General features: G+C 41.3%; 1 protein-coding gene across 1 annotated transcript in view; it reads left to right on the top strand.

Annotated features, from left to right (window-relative positions):
* cachd1 (cache domain containing 1) overlaps positions 1-22,538 on the top strand; it is a 100,377-nt gene extending 77,839 nt beyond the window's left edge. The window contains exons 13-27 of the mRNA XM_005945114.2: positions 718-886; positions 979-1,121; positions 1,894-2,075; positions 2,876-2,986; positions 3,956-4,078; positions 4,692-4,791; positions 4,898-5,014; positions 5,474-5,634; positions 5,925-6,011; positions 8,243-8,359; positions 11,780-11,931; positions 12,459-12,620; positions 13,309-13,386; positions 14,554-14,655; positions 19,212-22,538. Coding sequence (XP_005945176.1) covers positions 718-886; positions 979-1,121; positions 1,894-2,075; positions 2,876-2,986; positions 3,956-4,078; positions 4,692-4,791; positions 4,898-5,014; positions 5,474-5,634; positions 5,925-6,011; positions 8,243-8,359; positions 11,780-11,931; positions 12,459-12,620; positions 13,309-13,386; positions 14,554-14,655; positions 19,212-19,462 — 2,055 coding nt within the window. The 3' untranslated portion in view covers positions 19,463-22,538. The remainder of the gene's footprint in view (positions 1-717; positions 887-978; positions 1,122-1,893; positions 2,076-2,875; positions 2,987-3,955; positions 4,079-4,691; positions 4,792-4,897; positions 5,015-5,473; positions 5,635-5,924; positions 6,012-8,242; positions 8,360-11,779; positions 11,932-12,458; positions 12,621-13,308; positions 13,387-14,553; positions 14,656-19,211) is intronic.
* Positions 22,539-22,544: the final 6 nt, after the last annotated feature.

The raw sequence follows: 22,544 nt of genomic DNA, 5'->3' as shown, positions 1-22,544 counted from the left end.
TTGCTAAAGCGGGCGCATTTGTTTGTGTGCTGCCCATAAATCTCTGGCGGTGGCAACTGATGGGAAACACAGAAAACAGAGCTGGTATATATGGGTGCTGTCAGAATCTCAACCACTGCTAGACTTCAGTCTATTAAAGATGTGACACCATATTCCCTTTGGTCAGCTCACGAGGCCGCAAAAGACGAGCGTCGGATATTATGTCCGATTCGAGAAAGTGCAGTGAGTACATCCTTCTCTCTGCAGTCTGTGGCATTGTTTGGAGCTTGGAGCATCAAATACTCCGGATTTTCCTTTCAGCCCCATGAAAAACAACAGTGAATGGATCATCTTAAGTGCAATCAGGCATTCATTTTTTTGCCCACTCTTACCAACACATTAGCGAGCACTTGTTGCACAGTTTAACAAAAATAAGCACTTCCAGTTAGTATTAATTTTAATTAAAGGCTGACAGTAGTAGCAGACACATTTCCTATTTACTCCTATTTATTTAGTACTTATTAAAACTGCATTGCTTTAAACTTCATATTTGGGAACAATGACAATTTAATTCTTGGGCGGGATGAAGAAGCTTAGGACTGAAAGCCAGAGAAAGCTTAGGGAAGTTTGAAAATATGATTTTAAAAGAATTATTTGGAATACTGTTGCCTTAATCTGTTTTTTTTTAATTTTTTTATTTAAAATTAAGCTCCCTTCTCTCCTTGGCTTGTTCTCTAGGTTCAGGACACGTCGTTCATCCTGTGCATTGTGTACATTCAGCCCGAGATTCCAGTGAAGCAGCTGAAAAACCTGAACACAGCTCCCAGTTCCAAGCTGCTCTATCATCGTTTGGACCTGTTGGGTCAGCCCAGCTCGTGTCTGCACTTTAAACAGCTTGCCACCGTTGGTAGGAAGAGCACAGAGCTGGACTAATGTGATAATTCAAGTAAAAACACTGATTATCATCTCTGATTGTCCCTCTTTCTGTTTCTTTCTCAGAGTCCCCAACTGTGATGTTGGCAGCTGGTAGTTTTTCTTCACCCTATGAGCATCTCAGTCAGCCAGAAACAAAGCGTATGGTGGAGCACTACACTGCCTACCTGAGTGATAACACCAGGCTCATAGCCAACCCAGGCCTCAAGGTACCTGAGGACAAAAAGCCTGAGAACACGCAGACAGTTCATACTGAAGGACGGACTGAATGTCATTTACCGCTGTGTCTGTGAAGGTTCTCAGTCGGTCATTTACTGTTACAAACAGCCAGCCTTGCAGTCGAGTGACACGCATTCACAAAGTGCCATACCTGCCAGTACGCACACTCTTAAACATATTGTCAGGCTTCTTACACTGGGACTATAACTAAAGCATGTAAATCGATGTGCTGCATCTTTAAAACAGGGGACAAAACTCCCGCATGGATTTTGGCATTCTGTGTGCATTCCTGTCCTGGGGGGAGTTTGAGTTTGAACTCCCAGGCCCCAGTCCCAACGCTGATTCCCAGGCTAGTCTTAAAGACCCCCTCCAGTGACCTCATCACCCCTTTCAAACTTAGAAGCTTGTCTGAAAGTGGGATGTGATTTTTCAGGGCTTCAGGCCTAATCAAGTTGCATTAATCACTACATGGTGGTTTTCTAAGCTTTGTTCTGGCCTTGTGGCCACTATTCTAACACTCCTGAGCAGAGATGGGATGAATATTTTCAGGTTTAGGCACATCATTGGAGGGTGCCTTTAAAATTAGCAGTAGTTCTGTTTTCCTTATGGACTGACTGAAATCCAAATTGCCAAGAGTTTTTATTCACTTTGCATTCAAGACGAACCCAAATGAAATTTTCACCAGTCCAGCACTTTTTCCTCCTCTCCTTGCCTGCCCCTCACTGTCCATCTCTCTCTTCCTTTATACTTTCCTCTCTATAGTCCTCTGTCAGGAACGAGGTTATGGCAACTAGTCATGTTACGGATGAGTGGATGACACTAATGGAAATGAGTAGCCTCAACTGCTACATTGTGCGCCGTTACATAGCAACGCCCAGTGGGGTGCTCCGGATTTACCCAGGATCTCTGATGGACAAAGCCTTCGACCCAACCCGCAGACAATGGTGAGGGTTACTTTGGAGGGTGTGAAGAGGAGGAGAAAAGAGCTGAAGGCATGTGTGTGCATGTGTTTTTAGGGAGCAGAAAGGAAGTATGAGATAGAAGTTTGTGTGTGTGTGTGTGTGTGTGTGTGTGTGTGCGTGTGTGTGTGTCAGATAATGTTTTCCAATATTAATAAGCCTAGTACGTTTACAAAATGTAGAATTTTAGGTTTGTTTTTTTCATTATTGAAACATTAAAGTAAGATCTATGAAAAAAAGGTCAAGTGTTTTCTTTTCCCCAAATCAGGCCATTTATGTATCAGACTGTACATAAAAGATGGACATTCCCCGTGTTGATGTCCTTGTTTTGTTTTTTGTTTGCATTTTCTTTTTGAAGTCTTGAGTATTGTCTTTTCGTGTCTTAACCTTTTTTGTTTTTTATTCAGTTAGTTTGGACATTGAAAGATTAGGTTTTGCTATTAGAAAGGTGCATTTCCTGTCAACAGTGATGTTAATTGGTTCTCCATTAGTGAAAAACAGGCCTAAAACAAAATGTACTTGCTTGGATCTGACTGAGAGACCAAAGAGACTGCAAATGTCTCTCCCAGCTCCCAGATGATGTAAGTTTAGGGATTCTGAAGCTATTTGAATCTCACAATCACTGCAGCAGATCTTGTGTTGACGACTTTTCCCCTTAGAACCCATAAGAACAGTGTTTCCTGTAGCATTTCCTTCAATGGCCACAGTTGAGTTGAGTTATCGTTGGGAACTGCAAAAGAATCACTTCATGTTGTATCCCAATGACTGTGTGCTGTTTTGCGTAGGTACCAGCATGCTGTGGCTAACCCTGGCCTCATCACCTTCACGGGGCCGTACCTGGATGTGGGCGGGGCCGGATACGTTGTCACAATCAGCCACACCATCCATGCCTCCAGGTGGGAGCACTGGTTATGTTTGGGGGTTTTTTTGTTTGTTTGTTTTCGGGGGTGTGGGTTAAACACAGAATGTGTTATATTTTACTGCACCAGAGCAAAAGTCAAGTAAAAATTGCCAGCTCTTTTTATTAGATATTGGAGAGCAGACTCACTGCTGGTATGAGTCAGAACAATCATTGTGGGCAGCTAGGCTCTCGGCCCAGAAGTCAGCTTAGCCAGACTGCACTATCTCTGAAGGCAGGAAGTAATCTGAGGGAAACTTAAGGAGCCCATTGACCATTCTGTGCTATAGGGTTGTTTTCCAAGCGAGATGACATCCTGTAACCAAATGGTCTGGGCTTAGTCACAATTGTCTTCAAGTGTCTTTTCTTTCAGAGTGCCCTCAGCCAAGTCAGCATAGTGCTACCAACTTCCGGTGGTACAAAAAAAGGAAAAGCCAAATAATATATCGAGTGTTCCACCATTTCCTTTGGCCAGTTATCACAGAACTGACTGCAGAATATTTTGTAGAATCAGGCCTAGGCTTAGAGACTTCAAAGGGCTGCAGCGGTGGTTGAACTCAAAGTATTTGTTTCGAGTTCAGTGAGCTTCAAATGCAAATCACCGCGATAGCCACAGTGCCGCTTGCAGCAGTAAAAGAGCTGTTTACCACAGTCCGTGCAAGTGTTTAGCATACACAAACATTCCTTGTCAGTGTGTGCGAGATAAGGCCGGATTAGTGCTGTTGTACTCTCGCCTCAGTAAGCATAATATACAGTCTACAGTAAACACTGATTTCAGGAGATCAAGCAGTGCGTTATGTTTTTTTCTTGTTTTGTGTGTTTAAAAGGTCTATAGAAAAGTAGGGATCCTTAGTAGGAAGCCAAGTATCCTGAAGACGGACTTTTTCCAGATTTTGTTTTCCCTTTCCACAGAATTTAAAACCCCACTAAATGCCTTTTTTCTCTGTGTATTTTTGTCTATTCGTAGCTCTCAAATGGCACCTGGCTACGCTGTTGCAGTGATGGGTATAGACTTCACCCTTCGCTACTTCTACAAGGTCCTCCTGGACCTGGTGCCCATCTGCAACCAGGACAAAGGCAATAAGATCAGGTAAAAAGAGGATGGATTGTGCGGCTCCCTTCTTTTCTCTTCTCTATGCAAGTTTTTCCTTTCTCTTTTCAGTGTCAGTTTCTGTGTGAGGGAGCTAAATTTCTGTTCGGCTGAGCAAGAATTAAACTCGCCGGCTGTGCGTGAAGAATAAAGAAAGCCAGAGGAAGACATAAGCTGATTATCACAACATTCCTGCTGGAGTTGTAGTGTTGCTCCTGCCTCTGTTCTACATACTTTCCCCAGCTTTTATGTCTGTTCTTTTCTTCATCTATCTTCTTCCACACCTGCCTCCCCCACCAGCCCTCACTTCTTCGTTCTGTCTTTCTCCACTTTCTCTTGCTTCTTCTGTCATGCTCACTCTGTTGGTGTTTATGGGTCAAAAAAAACAGGATCAGCCCCTGGAACCAAGAGGGCATGATTTGGAAAAACACACAACGGACAGTGGGGAGAAGAACAGAGCTGTGTTATATAGACTAGGAATACAATATAGAAATGGCAATTAAATGTTTTGAGTGAAAACCTCAGTAATGGCAATGTTCTGACGAAGTACCGACTAAATTGATGAATTCATTAAGTTGATCCTGACTGCCAGTTTTATTCGTTTTTATTTTAGGTGCTTCATAATGGAGGACAGAGGGTACCTGGTTGCTCACCCGACTCTCATTGACCCCAAAGGTCATGCCCCAGCAGAGCAACAGCACATCACACACAAGGTAAATGCACAAACACAAGTTAACATGGAAATAGGAATGGATAGAAACCTTTAGGAGTATGATATTGTCATAATTCTAATGAAATCTATTTTCTTTCCTTTGGTAGGAGCCACTGGTGGCCAATGACATCCTAAACCACCCCAACTTTGTCAAGAAAAACCTCTGCAACAGCTTCAGTGACCGCACAGTCCAGCGCTTCTACAAATTCAACACCAGCATTGTGGTGAGTCGCATAAAAATGTAGCATAACTAGAGGTATGAATGTGTACTTTCATAGCATTCATACTGTAGTAGCAAAAACAGACACACTCCTCTGGGCCCAGCATAGCAATATGGAAAAATCTTGTAGTGTAACACTGCCATCTTGTGGTCATACGTGCTGTTGCAAACTTCTGTTTGCTATTTGTGACTCTGTTGAGTCTGTGTGTGGTTGGAAATGAAACATTCTGTGCCTTCATCTTGCCCATCCTTACATGGGTAAAAAGCACTTTGAGGCTGGTATTAGAAACTTCTGCAGCTCTTTCTGTTTCAAAGTTTCTGTTTAGTGTGTGCAGTTTTGAAGTTTCTCTCACCTTTTTTTTAATTTTTTTTTTTAAAGAAGATTAAAAAGTATATTGATTTTCCATGGATTTGTGTAGCGATGTAGAGGTTAGAGTGACCTCTCAAACTCTTTCTCCTTTAGGGGGACCTCACCAACCTGGTCCATGGTAGCCATTGTTCTAAATACCGCCTTACCAGAATCCCCGGCACCAACGCCTTTGCCGGCATTGTGAACGAGACGTGCGACTCCTTGGCGTTCTGCGCCTGCAGCACGGTAGACCGGCTGTGTCTCAACTGCCACAGGTCAGTACCGAATTCTCTTTACCGTTTAGCTCTCTGACACATTAATGCTTTGTTAACATAAAGTAATGCTCCTGTTGAAAAATGAGAATGGGTCTGATTTTGCACAAATCCAACACCCAGAGTTTGATAGTTTGATGCAGCAGTGATGCTGCAGCTTGCACAGGTTCAGGAGTCACACAGTGACTTTTTCAGTCAAGGAATTTGCTTAAAGATTAAGCAAACATTAAGTCTGAATCAAACTGTGAATACAAGTTTCTCACTGACCTGCTGTTTAACTGTTTGCTGTTCAGAATGGAGCAGAATGAGTGCGAGTGTCCCTGTGAGTGCCCTCTGGAGGTCAATGAGTGTACAGGCAACCTCACCAATGCTGAGAACAGGTGGGTACATTGTCTAAAGCACATACACTTTACCCCTTCTGCCTTCAGAACTGTTCATGCCACTACACAATAAGGTTCTGGAAATATTCTGGAAATCTGGACATATTTTTCAGACATTTTGGTCCATTTGGACATGATGGTATCACATGGTTGATGCAGAATCGTGAATCCCTCATGCGGCCATATCTGAAAGGGTTTGAAAAGATTGAAATCTTGTGACTAAGAAGCCATTTGTGTACAATAAACTCACTGTCATGTTCAACATGATTTGAGCTTTGTGACATGTTGTGTTGACCTGCTAGAAGTAGCCATTAGAAGACTGGTACACTGTAGTCCTAAATATGTCTGTGAAGGTTCTCAGTCATCCAGGTTATCGTTGTTTCCAAGTTTTCCAAGATCCTTAGACTGTAGTCATAAAGTGATTTGGTCAGAAACAATATTCAGATAGGGTGTGGAGGATGGATCAAGCATAAATGTCGCAGCAGAAATGGAGACTCCTCAGACCACCAAAGATTTTTCCAACCTTCTGTTGCCCAATCATGGTGATCCTGTGTGAATTGCATCCTCAGCTTCCTGTTCCTAGCTGACAGAAGCTGCACTCAGTGTGGTCTTTTGCTGCTGTAGCCCAACTCAGAGATGCTCTTCTGCATACCTCGGTTGTAACAAGTCCTTATTTGAGTAAACTGTTCCATTCCTACAAGCTTGAAGAAGTCTTCTGGCCATTCTCCTCTGACCTCAACAAGACTTTTTCTCCCAGAGAGCTGCCACTCGCTGGATATTCTCTTTATTTCGGATGATCTCTGTAAACAGAGAGATGGTAGCTTAGCCTGTCTGGGACCAACAACCATGTTGCATTCAAAGTCATTTAAACCACCTTTCTTCTCCATCCTGATGCTCAGTTTGACCATCATCGTGACCATGACTACATGGCTAAATCCACTGAATTGCTGTCACATGACTGGCAGATTAGATAGCTCTGTTATACTGCAGTTCAATGGATGTACGTAATGAAGCAGCCGGCGAGTTTACATTACTGCAGGTACATCATACATCTGCGATAATACTGTCCCAAGTTATAATCACCGAAGATGAGCTACAAATGACAGGAGAAAGAAATTACAGCTGACCTCAGCGCTTACAGAATCTGAAAATAATGTCATAGAAAACAGTCAATGGTTTACACAAGATGCCTTTATATGACCGTATTAGGAAAACATGCTTGGCTTGCATACTGAACTACCCAGTGACTGCAGAGCAGTGAGATACCCACCAGAGAGCGCATTAGTCATTCTAGAGGGAGCTATGCCACACTATTTGCAAGGTAGTTGAGAAAATCCTCCCACATCTTATCAGGATTAAGTTCAGTCACTCTTGAGGCCGAACTTGTTTTTTTTATTGGTTCTTAACTTTCAGATGATGCCTCTTTTCTTCTTCTTGGTCAAATAGTGATGCAGCTTGGTGTAAGACGTAGCCCTTCCCTTTATACCAGAAGTGCTTCAAAACGGTCTTTAAAAGCCCAGATGAAAGTCACGCTGCTTTGATCTTAGATTTAAAGGAATGGGACGAAAGGGTTCTTGACTGTAAAATTCATTTCTCCAGCCTTCCTGCTTGCATGTGGTGTTTTAAAGGCCACCTGCTTTCTTCATTTCTAAGTTAAGAGTTCCTGTCATATTTCCCTCAACGTGTTTTGCAGACGTGCGCACGTGACGCTTCAAACTTTTTGAAAGCTTCCCGTGCAAATGTTTGTGGGTGTTTCTCACTTTTATATCTCTTGCTTTCCTGCTGCATCGCTTTGTCTGTTCCAGGTCTTTTCCTTTACTGTTTGAGCGACTCTGCATCCCATCCATCATTCACAGTGCCTCTCACATTTCTCTCCCTTATTACACTCACCTCCTTTCATCAGCCATCAGCAGTCTTTGACAGCATGTCAATGTTTAAAATGCCAATTTCTCCTTTATTTCAGGAAGACGTGCAATTAAATTTTTTTCACTGTCAGTTTTTTTCCCTCTGTATTTGTCTGGCAGCATCGACGTGTCTCTTTAGAGCTGATTGACATGGTGAAGACATTTCTTTGTGTGCTCGTGCTTTGATTTTTATTTTTTTATGATCTTTTTTTCCCCCAGTTTAATCATATTTAATGGTAGGATTCGGGTTTATATTGTCTAGTTAATGTAATTGATTTGTGTTTTGACCAAGAAAATGTGTCCTTTTTTTTGGTGTATTTTTCTTAGGAATCCCAGCTGCGAGGTGCATCAAGAGCCTGTCAGTCTGAATGTGATTGATCCCAGCCTGCACGACACACTGCCCCAGTGTATCAACACCCGCTGTAGCCAGAGATACACCAGCAGGTACGTACACCAACTTTGCACATTTGGTACACTTTGACAGGTGTAACGGCACAGTGATAGAGAGCCAGTGACCAACAAAAGGTAGCAACACAAACACATAAAGATAATATGAAAAAGGCCATATTTACAATAAAATAATTTGTACATAATGATGCAAAATGAACACCACACTGCCACCTGGTGGTAAGCAATTATTGACTTCTCAAATCACTAAGTGTTTGACTAACTCCTTAAACTGCTTATCCTGGAATCATGATGCTGTGTGATACAGTGTGTTACAGTCTGCTGATGAATAAATAAAGAGCATTTTAAAATGACATGCTTTTATAATATCACTAATATGCTTATTAATTGTGGTCAAATGTTACTAAAATGAATAAACCAAACATAGACAACATAGAAAAACACACACAAGGCTGACCAAAGTGCTGAACAATAGAAATATAAGAGACACAATAAGAATAATAAATACGATAAAAATAATAAACATAGCAAAAACAATAAAATATAAGTAAATACAAGTCAGTTAACCACTGAGTCCAAAGCCAGCGAATAAAAATGCATTTTCAATCTGGATTTAAAAACTGATAGGTTTGTAGCGTAAACCTATTCGCTGGAACGTTAAGGACAATTTGCTACACAGCAAAACAAGACACGAAGTAGGCAAAGTTCTTCATGTTTCTCGTGCACGGGAGAGAACCGGACAAACGCCGTTCCTTCGCTTGACCCCAGTTGCTCTCGTCTGCTCCCCCGTAACACTGCTCTTTTATTGAGGTTACATGAATATGCATAGGTTCATTAACATATGACGTCTACATACAAACAAAGAGTACCTTGCTGTGTGTGTGTGTGTGTGTGTGTGAATGTGTGTGTGTGTGTGGAGTGTGTGTGTGTGTGTGTGTGTGTGTGGTGTGTGTGTGTGTGTTGAGTGTGACCCCATAAATGACTTCCCTAAACCTGCTGGTCTGGAAGTCCAGCAGTTCATCTAAACAAAAGGCACTTAGACTAAAACAGATATAGATACGTTTATCCTACCATAAAACAATAAGAGAAGGTACGACCTCTCCCATGCTCCCAGAGTGTGGGTCTTAATGCCAGAGCACTGTGGAATGCACACAACGTCTCTGCAGACTATTAAGGATCACACATCCTATCACTACACAATTGATTATACACCTCTAAGCATATATGGTTAAATATTTCTAAGCATAAATGACAATAAACAATACAAAACCTGACAAAAACCAGCACTGATGTCGATTGCCTAATGTGAAGACCAGAGCTGACCGGAGTGAATGAGTGGGGACATAGGGCTTCAGCAAATCAGACAAATATGCAGGTGCCAGACCATTTAAGGATTTAAAAACCAATAAAAGAACTTTAAAATGAATCCTAAATTCAATTGGAAGCCAGTGCAGGGAGGCCAGGACCGGAGTAATGTGCTCAAATTTCCTTTTACCAGATAAAAACCGTGCCGCAGCATTCTGTACTAGTTGCAGGCGTGTCAGAGTGCCCATTCCAACCCCTATTAAAAGGTAGTTGCAATAATCCAAGCGTGAGGTTATAAAAGCGTGGATAACAGTCTCCAAATCACGCCTTGGAAGAAACTGTTTAACCTTCGACAGACGCCTGAGTTGATCAAATGATGATTTCACCACCCCATTCACGTGGCCCTCAAAAATAAGTGCAGAGTCGATTTTTAACCCAAGATTGGTAATCGAGCTCTTCAGGTGAGGGGTCAGAGCAGCAAGGTCAACATCAGGGATATCAGAGGAACGATTCGGGCCAAACAGAATAGCTTCCGTTTTACGTTCATTAAAATTTTAAAAGTTTAGAGCCATCCATGACTTAACATCGCTAAGGCAATCAAGCAGGTCTAATTGGGGAGCTATCAGAACAACTGAAAGGAAAATAAAAACCATGGTAATAGTGGACATTAGGTTGCAATTTATAGTGCTCAAAAAATTAAAGGAACACTTTTAATAAGAGTTCAGCGTCAAGTCAGTTAAACTTTTAAGTAGCAGAGGGGTTAATAAGTTCCAGTTGTTTTGGTGTTGATACAATAGACAAAAGATTCACTAGAGTGGCAACAAGAGACAACCCCCAAAAGAAGGAATGGTTTTACAGGTGGAAACCTCTGACTTGGACAGGGAGTTACTCCAGGAGAGCTGGACAGGGAGGTGGAAGACCTTTAACCCTGTGGAAGGCCCTGTGCTCACTGCCCAGCACTGTGGAGCCAGATTGGTGTTTGTCATAGAAAACATGAATTGGCAGGTCCACCACTGGCAACTTGTGAAGAAGAAAAACTGCAGCGAACGTTATGATGCTTGTAACATCGTTCAGCATGACTAGTTTGGTGGTGGGTCAGTGATAGTCTGAGGAGGCATATCCATGGAGGGACGCACAGACCTCTACAGGCTAGACAATGACACCCTGACTGCCATTAGGTATCAGAATGAAACCCTAGATTGTCAGACCCTGCACCGGTGTAATTGGTTACATTGTCAGGCATGAATACCAGCACATAAGGGTCAGGCGAACCACAGAGTACCATTTTGAAATGGCCCAGCTTGCTGCATAATTTTCTTCCCCCCAGTAAGATCTGATGTGTTTTTTTTTGTTTGTTTTTTTGTTTTTAAGTGTTCCTTAAATTGTGAGCAGTTTATGTGTAATTATTTGTAATGACACTTTATGTCGTCATCTGTTTTGGAGCATTATGGAAAAACTGCAGTAGTAACGGGTATTGCACCTGGTTTTTACATGTTTAAATCACTTTCCAGATAACAGATGAAATGAATAAATTGTAACTTTTGTTTTTATTTCACTTGGAAACAACCGGAAGAATGCTTTTGAGGGCTGTCATATAGTAATTGTTTATTTTGCCTTTCGAGAAATCTTATTTTGAAGGTAGTAACCAGTTTGATTCTTTTGTTTTTTTGCATTGTATAATACAGTCTAATCAACCTACTATCAGGTTATTAGGTAATAATAGTTATATATATATATATAAAAAAATACATTATTGCACCAAAATAACCTTATTACAACTGAAGCACTGAGTTTTACCATATCGTAACCAAAGTATTACTCTACTATTGCTGAACAGTTTTGCTTCATTGCTACTGAAGTATCTTTCGTCAGTATTACTTTTTCTTTTTATCTCGCACTACACTATTGCAAAAAAATTTCAGCCTTATATTAGATTCATGAATGTGATTAATGCTTTTTATGAATCGCAGTCAGACAAGTACCAACTGTACTTTCAGCTGCTCCCTTATTCACAAGGGCTTGCAGAATCAGGTAGCTCCATGTGTATATTACTTTATTACCTCATTTTTGTCAGTCCCTGTTATTTCCATGTTATTGCCAAACTGTAATATAATGTATCAACTGCTTGATATCTGCGTTCTGCGTCCCCAGTGACTGTTTCGGTGTGCTGGACTGCGAGTGGTGCATGGTGGACAGTGATGGGAAGACTCACCTCGACAAGCCTTACTGTGCCCTGCAGAAGGAGTGTTTCGGCGGCATTGTTGGTGCCAAAAGTCCCTATGCAGATGGCTTGGGGCTTATGGGTGAGTTCTTTACCCAAAGAAATTGAGATTTTTTTTTCCAATTTATTATATATGTCCTCTTTGGACCCTTGGCTTCATCAACATATTTATTAAATGTTTTAGAGTTGTAGATTGAGCCCACCGTTATGAACCATTATGAGGCCTTTTTATTGAATACTCTGTAGGGCACCTTCATAGTGATGAAAAAAGCAACAGCACAAGAAGTCAAAGTTAAATAATTTCTTTCAGGTCCTTAAGACAACAGTTTTATTTAGATTTATATTTTTCCCTGAAACTTTTCCGTTGCCTGGTAATTTTCTTTGGAAAGAGAATTGGCCGTCTTCCTGCAGTTGAAGGCTTTTTCAGTGGTACTTCACACTGACGAGAGAATAGAAGCGAGGGAGAAAATGTACCAGCATCTCAGCAGGAGTGAGGATCTGAGCCCGAGCTGTTTGATACTGGCTTGTTGTATTGTCTCTACTTGAGCCATCTGAAATCCTTTGTGACTTCTTTAAAAGAAAACCTTCTGTCTGTTCTCTCTTCTGCAGATGAGGAGGTAGCCTCTTTGAACATGATTAAGAGCGCCCCTGTGGGTCCAGTGGCTGGGGGCATTATGGGATGCATCATGGTGCTGGTGCTGGCTGTGTATGCATACAGACACCAGATTCACAGACGCTCGCACCAGCACATGTCTCCGCTAGCTGCGCAGGGTAGGACTAATGCATAAATTCCCATATTTGTTTTGTCACACACCTTTTGTGAAGCTGTGGAGAATCTCAGAGCTGTGAAAGTGCATCTGGTTGGCCTGTATTTGTAACACTGGAAAAAAAGTTACAAGAACTACAATGTTTGTTTATTTTAGTTTAAATGATATCATTTCTTTAAAAAAAAAAAAAAAAAAAAAAAAGAACAGACAAAAACACAGCCTTAAAGGAATGTGATTAACAAGCGCTACAGCAACTGGCGAGTGCCGCTGGAGCTAAACAGCTGACATTAGCATCAGCACAGCAGCAGCTGCTGCTTCTGTATGATTTGTGTAATTACACAGAAATATTGACAAAAACATCAAACAAGATTACAACCTCATTAAAGCTCCTCAGTCCAAGTCACTTTCAGTCTGGCAGTTTGGTAAACAACCTGGAATAGATAGCGGAGAGTGTGGCTACATTATCACGGGGTATTAGTCTGAGCATTTGGCTCATAGATTCAGAGTTATTCAGCTTTGTGTACTTAGGTGTCAGTGCTTTCACCAAAAACACATATACATGGCAACTTAAGCTGCAGCTTTTGGGGTGCAGCCTAATGCCTACTGAATATCTACAGTTCCCACATGCACACACATTCATGTGTTTGTTTTCATCATTCTTACTCTTCTTCTTTTTCTCCACGTCGCTTCAGAAATGTCGGTGAGAATGTCCAACCTTGATAATGAAAGAGATGAGAGGGATGAAGACAGTCACGAGGACAGAGGAATCAGTGAGTGTTGTCTGATGTCGTACTGATCTACGCTATATTGCCAAAAGTATTCACTCATCCATCCAAATCATCTAATACAGGTGTTCCAGTCACTTCCATGGCCACAGGTATATAAAGTTAAGCACCTAGGCACACAGACTGCTTCTACAAACATTAGTGAAAGAATGGGTTGCTCTCAGCAGTTCAGTGAATTCCAGTGTGCCACTGATAGGATGCCACATCTTTGATAAATCCAGTCCTCACTAGTAAATATTCCACAGTCAGCTGTTAGTGGTATTATAACACAGTGGAAGCAGCTGGGAACAACAGCCACAGCCAGCCACAAAATGGTGGAATCACAGAGCCTCAGATGCTAAGGTGCATAGTGCACAGAGGTCACCAACCTTCTGCAAAGTCTGGTACTACAGACCTCCAAACGTCATGTGATTAGCTCAAGGTTAGTTCATAGAGAGCTTCATTGAATGGACTTCCATGATGGAGCTGCATCCAAGCTTCACATCACCGAGCGTAATGCAAAGTGTCAGATGAAATGGTATAAAGCACGCCACCACAGGACTGCCAGAGGATTTGTTCTCTGGAGTGACAAATCACTCTTCTTCGTCTGGTGTGGGATTATTATCTAGTGAAAAGAACTCTTAATGCTTCAACATGCCAACACATTTTGGATAATTTCATGCTCCCAACTCTGCTCCCAATATGGAGATGGCCCACATGACTGTGCACCAGTGCACAAAGCAAGGTCCATAAAGACATGGATGAGCAGGTTTGGTGTGGAAGAACTTGACTGGCCTGCACAGAGTCCTGATCTTAACCCAACAGAACACCTTTGGGATGAATTTAAAGGGAGACTCTGAGCCAGGCCTTCTCGTCTGTCTTTCTGACCTCACAAATGGGCTTCTGGAAGAATAGTCAAAATTCTCAGAAAGATTCCTAAACCTTGTAAAAAGCCTTCCCAGAAGAGTTGAAGCTGTTAAGGGTGGGCCATCATCATATTAAACCCGATAAATTAGGGATGGGAGGTTCATACGCATGTGAAAGCAGATGAGCAAATACTTTTGGCTACATAGTGTATTGTATCATGAACGTTTTGTACATTTATGTAGAACCTTACTTTTTGACAGCACAGGTGCACATCTTCTTGACCCATTTGCTCTCTTTTATTTTCAGTCAGCAATACTCGATTCATAGCTGCAGTGATCGAGAGACACACTCACACTCCCGAGCGGAGACGGAGGTACTGGGGGCGGTCCGGGACAGAGAGTGACCATGGTAAGAGAACCATTTGGGCACGCAGAAACCTAGGCTGAGTTGTTGTATAACAACTCAGCCTAAATGAATGTTGTTTACGGAAAATGAATCATCCACTGGTTACAAAACTGGACCATACTGTACTTTATAAAGTGTTACTCACATGAGTTTGCCTCCAGCAAAGATTATATTTATATTGCTATAGATGTACATTTTGAATATTGCTATAACATATAAATATTCATTTGCATGACTTGTCCAGGAAGTGAAGGGCAGACTGCATGCAAGCTCTGCTTCAGAGTAATCTGCCACTAAGGCTGCTTCTCCTTTGTGCTTAAAGGAGGAGGTTAGAGTTTAAGGGAACGATCAGGAGGTTTGCTGAACATGATCGTCTAGGAGAAAGACCCCCAGGGTCACAGAGGATCACAGTATCTCTGCTGACTTGGAAAAAGCTCAAGAGTTTGAAGATGTTGGATAAATATTGCCCATTAAAAGTCTGTCACAGTGGCTAAAAGCAGCGACGCAACATGAAATCAAGTTTGTACTTTATTGAATATAAAACCTTAAAATGATTCATTTTAGCTACATGGTGTCATAACAGATCTGCAGTTAGCTCTCAGTTCCTGCGCTTTGGAGCATCTCCTGGCTTGTTCTTTTTGTTATATCACAGTTCTGAACTGTGTTTTCTCTTATCTTTAGCTCTGGAAGAGCTGCTCATGTTCACTGTTAACGTTTGTAGAACTCGCAAGTCTGACGCTCAATGTGGATGGACAGTTTCACCCACATGGGCACTTACCACCTACATGTAGCATCACTCCACTTCCTGGCAGTGAGTGTCTCGGTTAGATGTTGCATAACTGATGATGCCAGAGAGAAGAGGGATGAATATGAAGAGAGGAGAGTGGGCTAAAATGTAACAGAACGAGCTTGTCTGCTGTGTGCTGCATACAGTATTGATTGTAGGAACAGTGGAATGTGATTCTTTTTCTCTACTTCCACCTCTCTTTCGTGCAGTTTTTCAAGGATTAGATGTATTTATTTGATACAACATTTGATTATCATACTCTTGCCGTAAAGATTAGAGTGTAATGCAATGATGTAAACTGGCTAATACTACAAGCAGTCTTAATATTTTGTGCAGCTGAAGGTGGGGAGGGTTTGTAAAATGAAACATGGAGAACAAGTGGGGAGATGGGGAGATGCAAAAATGATGAAATGAGGGAAATAAGTGAAAAGCAAGGGCAAGAGGACAGGAAGAGAGAGGAAGATGAGTAAGAAATAATGGAAAGAGTGGGTGTTAGTCCATTAGCGAATATAACTTTACACATACACAAGCATTACTAGCTTCAAAGTTGCTGCTTGTCTCTCATCAGTCAAAGGTTCCTTCCCACCATTATTCAGTCAGACTTGCACACAAGCCTATATACAGATCACCAAAAACAGACCATTAAATCTGCTGAATGACGCACAAACTCTGTTTGCTGTGTGGTCCGCTTTAAGGATAAGCTTCCAGGCAACAGTTCAAACCAACCATTAAGGAACGTGTGCTGCATATAGCCATATAATCTCCAAGTTTAATCCACACACCTGGCAATTTTCAGTCTGTTTGTACTTCAAACATTTGAATGCTATGTAACCCAACAAACTTTTAGAACTAGAATAGGAATGTTTAACCTTTAAGAAAAGACAGAATGGCAGTGGCCCCATCCTGTATTAGGTATCGCGTATATAATTGTCGGCTGTTTACATTGATATTTATGTATAATCTACCTATAAATTATAAGCCAAAAAAGCTTAATTACTAATGAATTACGACTAAATATGATTTTGAACAGTGTTTAAAAGTACATGTTTACCTGGTCACTGAAAGAGGGAAGGGCATGAGTTTTAAAATGTTGGTACAGGTCAGACACTTCACTTAACATTACTATTAATAATAATAATAGAGCATTTTAAGTAAGGATTAAACTATTAAAAAGTATTGTTGTGTAATAGTTGGAAATTTAGAATTTGCTTTCTAGCTAAGATCTAAAATTTAACTTTTGATTATATAGCTAGCAGCTAGTAGCTTAGCTTAAGTTAGCTAATCACAGCATACAGAAGTCTGGCACCAAACTCCCCATAAGACAAATCAGATTTTATTTTTGCAAATACCTTTATAAGAAGCAGTGACCAAAAAAGGACAGCCATAATGGATTTTTTATTTTTATTTTTTATAAACTTTGGACGACACGAAGGCTAGTTGCTTTACCCTATATTGACGCTAAGCTAATTGGTTATTAGAGCTTTATTCTTAACATCCATATGAGAGAGTGGTATCAATGTGTTTGTCTAATTCTCACCAAGAAAGCAAACAGGTTTGCCAAGTTTTTCACCTGTTTAAAGTTGTTAGAGAAAAAATTGCAGTTCTATCTTCAAGGCATAATAACATGGTAGTTTAGCTCGGCCTCCCTTCATCTCATGACATTAAGTAGGATTTGATATCCTCTACCTGGTGCAGCTGTACATGGTCAGCAGTGCACAGTTGGTGGTAGATTTACCTGAAGCACTGGGTTATTGCTTTTGGGAAAACTGGGAAAAATTGTGACAAAGTTGGCACCTTCCATGTCTGGAACTTCTTTGTCTGTTGTCTTAGGCCAGCTAATCTTTGGAGGATCAGGAAAAGAACAGTATAAATAAACTTGCATACAAGTCATTCCCTTACCTGAACCGGTTGTTGGTTATTGTTAAGAGGAAAATGAGAAACATCACCTTAATGCCACACTGGATTGATGCTGGAATTTGTTTTAAAGAAGATATAATAATTATAATAGTAATGATAACAGGTGTTATTTCAGGATATCTGGTTTTCATGAGCTATAATCCAAAATCATTAAAGAAAGGACAGCTTGAAATATTTCACTTTATTTGTGATGATTATTATGTAATGATAAGAAGATATGAACGTTTGCATTAAATTATGAAAAAAACTTTTTAAAACTGCATTAGTAGAGCTCTAACATGACTGGTTTATTGTTTTGAGTGAAGTGCTTTTTAGCATCAGTAGGTTACCATTACTGTTGTGAGCAGCAGTAATTGTAGGCTTGGACCTGGGCTTTGGTATAGCAAATATTAAGCTGGATTGCTGCTGGAAAATATGAACCCAGCATCCCTGCAAAACTGATCGCTCTCTGATGGTTTAGATGTTCAAGTGTCAGATGTTTGTCAGATAGAAAATGGTTATTCTGACATAAATTTAATGCAGGGCCAGACCCGTAAACACACATACTTCTAACCCCACTGCCTGCAGCCCGCGTGCCACAGATGCGTTCGCGTGTCTCTGGAGGTTTAATGTTTCATCATCCAAAATGACAGTGATTTTTCTATAAATATAATCATAGAGGCTCTCAGGCTTACAGGGTTATTTACTCAAACAGTAATAACAGATTGGTGTTCCACAGAGCAGCACGGCTGGTGTCTTTTCAGAAGCTGAAAAAGATGGAGATAAAGGACTAAGGAATGTGGATTTTCACATAGACTCTAAAAAAGCATTTTTAGTCACACACTGTGTTTTTAGATGCTTTTTTATTGGCTTCAGGGTGGTGAAATCCACTTAGTGCAGATCCCATTTATAATCTAACGTTTCCATTTAGGTGAAAAATCAGAAATAATTACTAAAGAGAATTTATTTTATAGAAATTGCCCAAAGTAGAAGCTTTGCTGGGCAGGATGCAAATAATTGCAGTCCACAATCTGTGAGAATCATTACACATTGACCTAACAACCAAAAGGTCCCCGGTTTGATCCCAGGGAGGAGACTCAAATCATCTTTGGGGCAACTGGTCTAAACAATCTGCCCAATCAAACATGAAGAGCTGCCTGCTGTGACGACTCTTTATGAATAAACCCAAAGCTACAGTGTATGGTAGCTTAAAGCAGTCAACAAGTGACCTCTGGAGTCGGTGCATTTCGGCCTGTCATGTACTTCTCATATGGTTTCTCAGTGACTGCACTTCCCTGTTACTAAGTTCAGTTAGCATTGTGCACCAGGAGCCATGTCGGCCCATTTTTCTGCCTCCTCGGGCTAAACGTGTGTGCGAGATGTGTAAGATTGAGATCATAAATATGCATGTTTTTTTTTTTTTAATTGTTATTATTTCAAACTGAGCTGAAAACATAAGGAGTAAAAAAAAAAAGCCCCTGGGGAATGTTTACTTGTTAATGTGCCATCAAATGCCACCAAATAGTGCCGTCAAATAGCTTGTACTGCACTCAGAAACATTATGAGCTGCCGTGTGCTCACGGGAACGTTTCTGTGCTGAATATTCACGATCGGAGAGCATCATTAGTTAGCTGAGTTGTTACATTTTATGGTGCCTTCCCATTTCTATTAAAGCGGAGCGCAGGCGTCATTACCGACAGGTCCACATGTGCAGGGACTGTTTAGTTTTGCTTTGCCACGCTGCCTTCTTCATTTAGTTTCAAAGTTTGAAACATATATTTAAGAATTTTTTGCTTAAGATTTTAAAATTGCCCAGTAGTTTTGAGGGAAAGGATTGTGAAATAACTCCATCCTCTGCACTTCTTTTTGTGTCCAGGCTACAGCACCATGAGCCCGCAGGAGGACAGCGAGAATCCGCCTGGAAACAACGACCCGCTTTCGGCCGGCGTTGACGTTGGCAACCACGATGACGACCTGGACCTGGACACTCCCCCGCAGACGGCGGCATTGCTCAGCCACAAGTTCCACCCCTACCGGCACTCGCACGCGCACCACCACCCGCTGCACACGCATACGCATCACCTGCAAGCAGCGGTGACGGTGCACAGCGTGGACGCAGAGTGCTGATCCTCCTGAAAGGACCGGAACTGTTCTTTTGTTTTGTTTTTGTTTTTTATTAAACATAAAAAAGACAGTGGTGTGTAAGTAGAGAGCACACACAGTTGGAGGGAGACGCCACAGGTAGACTTAGTGACGCTTCAAGATCTCATTGTGCCATCATCTCAGTCTTGAGCCCTCTTTCATTTAACCACATTTAAAAGCGGACACGTGTACGCGGCCACACTTGGGCCAGTGGATGTAACCAAGTGGGACTTCCTGTTATTTTTCTGAAGGACTCGAGATTAAGAGCACGTAACAGCCTTCAGACGCAAACAGAAAAGCTGCGTGAGCCCATTTTTTGGCTTTCACTGAGGACGGGACACAACTGGAAGCTAAAAGCCTTCTTAGGGGAGGTCAAAGATTGTTATTATTCTCCAGGACCAGTGGATTTTTACAGTACAAGCACTCATGTCGGACCCCTTTTTAAAACAGGGCTAAATCCCGAACTCCACACAGGTTGGAACATTTATGGAAACTGTGGGACATCTCTGAAGGGGAGTGAAAATACTGCATTTTTGAAAAGTGAACTGGATCTAGTGAGATTCTAAAACAGCCTCTATTTCAACTTTACTCTCCATGAAGAAGCTCTGGAGTTTGTTTTATTCTTTTTTTCTTTGTTTTCTCTGAAAAGCAGCTGCCTTTATCCAAAGCAGTGGCTGCTGGTCTGACACACAGCAGTGTGGCACGATATCTGGACTTTTCCATGAATGTTTGTGAACTTCAAAGTAGGAAGAAAAGGCTTCAATATTCACAGAAACGCAAGAAGAAACACTTTAAAGAGGAAAATATTATTTTTCTACTATTTATTAAAGGTAGATTTTCAAGAGAGGAAAGCAGCGCAAATATGACAGCAGTCGGGGTGCATCAGACACACCGGCCCACTTCCTGCAACCAGTGCATTAATTTTTGGGACTCATTATTTTTCTGTTTTTTTTCTTTTCCTTTCTTAAAATATCTGTGAATTTATTTTTGAATTTTAAGAATATCAGTACTATAACAGGGATTATTCTCATTTCTTTTTTTACCAGACCGAGGGATTCCAGTGCAGCTCGTTTGCATTTTCTTTTAAATGTTCTGTTTACTTTCTTTCAGCAGGAGCATAATTGAATAATCTCCTTTGGATCCCCATTTCTAAGTGCACTCAGCGGTCAGTCCATGAGGTACACTGGTCCAGGCACAACAGTCCTGCTGTAAATTCGACTTTTATGACACTTCATTTCACTGTTCATTTGATTCTGTTTCTCCATGCTGAGGTCAAAGGTGACATTTCCCCCCTCATGTACACAAGTAGGAAAACACTTCTTACTCTAGAGCCTTACCTTTTATGATGAAAGTATTTTCTTTATGAAAGCATCACCAATATTTACAGCTTTTTAAAGATCTGTGTTAAAGCAGGGCTGTTGTGTTGAATTGCACCATCTTGTTCTGGCGTACCTTAAAGCGGCCTCCCAGTAGGGAGATCTGCTCCTGTTCAGACTTGCTGGAAAACATCCTCTTTGTGACCTCGTCATGTTTTCGAGAGGTAGAACTTCTGTATTCGCTGCCCTTTTTTTGAGCCTCCTGGGGACTGGGCGAGGACGACACCAGCGCATAAAAAAGAAACCATAACCAAAAGAAAAACAGAAGAATAGACAATCCCTGGCTTTCGTCACTGCTGGGAATTTGGTGTGTGAGGATTAGCAGAGACCCTCACAGAGAATGAGTGCTGCCCACTCTGTCTGCCTGAATAAGAAAAACCAGTACAGAGTGCTTCTTGTTTTATCACAACCTTTCACTTTTGAGGCTAAGCTAATGCTCTGGGTGTGTGTCTGTTAGGGTTGTGCGGATTTTTATACAAAACGGAATTAAATTTCCACCCAAGATAACCAAGATGGAAGTCTCCTCGTCAAAGAGGGAAAAGGAGATGCTGCTGCTGTTTTACAGAGGTTACACCCCATCAGTTGGCTCCTCTGTGGTTAACCACTCAAAAATGTATTTTTTACAGAGTGAGTGTGTGTTTGTGTTGGAGAGAGCGTGACTGTGTCTCAGTGTGTGTGTGTGTGTGTGTATGTGATGAAAGGATGACTATCCACCAGGAACATTTTCATTGAATGCATTATTTTTCAACATAGTATTAGAGAATTATAGGTGAAAATGATTGATCAAGAAATCCACTTATTTTTATTGAGATGAAGAGTCACATGACCCGATCTGTGCTTTTGTGGGTTTGTTCAGCTGATCGAATCACGTCAGTGCGGCATCCGTGTCTTGTTTTTTTCCCTTCCGCCTTTTCAGGTGCCGAAATGTTTATTGTTCTTCAGAGATTCACTATGAAGTGTAAATACGGAGTCACAAATAGCTATTAATAACCTGTACACTCCATCGTTTTATGTTGTTAAGACATGATGTATGCTTCAAATGATGCTCAGATATTTGGGTTGATATGTTCTGTTTATGGTGTCTCATTTTTATTTTTTTTTGGATGCCTCGGATGTGCTTTGTTTGGGTTCTTTTGGGAGATTTATTTTTCTTTAGGTCCATATTGGATGGAAGTCAGTACTTGGTGATATTAATACACACTTTTTATGTTTAAAAGACTTCTAGTTTTTAAAAGTTTTATCGTGTTTTGTGTCTTGGAAATGCTAAAGAAAACTTCTCTCTCGTGCGCTCGTGTAGGTTCGTCACAGCAGTACTACACAGCTTGTCACTCACTAATGACCGATCCAGCTGCCTTGTAGTGGGTTAGAGTTTACGCCGCGCTTCTTAAGACTTTCGCCCGTATTCATTTACAGTCGTTTTGGCGCATTTGACACTTGAGGAGAATATTTACATTTGCACATTCAGTGTGAGCCCATTACACTTTCATCTGCACAAGTGCTAAATAATTCGACGGCTCTGACAGAGTTGACACACTACCGTGTGCCCGTTTTGTCTCGGTGCGTGTTCGTGTTTAGGGTTCCCGCTCATGACCGGGATCACAGGAGACGTTTGCCAGCTCGTAATGACGTCGGATTTACCCACCTGCAAGGAATTCAGATCACAAACACTGACTGATATTCCAAATTGTCCC

The sequence above is a fragment of the Haplochromis burtoni genome, unplaced genomic scaffold (assembly GCF_018398535.1).
Source record: "Haplochromis burtoni strain Fernald_Lab_line unplaced genomic scaffold, NCSU_Asbu1 Contig_423, whole genome shotgun sequence".
Lineage (NCBI taxonomy): Eukaryota > Metazoa > Chordata > Actinopteri > Cichliformes > Cichlidae > Haplochromis > Haplochromis burtoni.
Note: the sequence above shows the minus strand (reverse complement) of the source record. Positions and strands in the feature narration are given on the sequence as shown.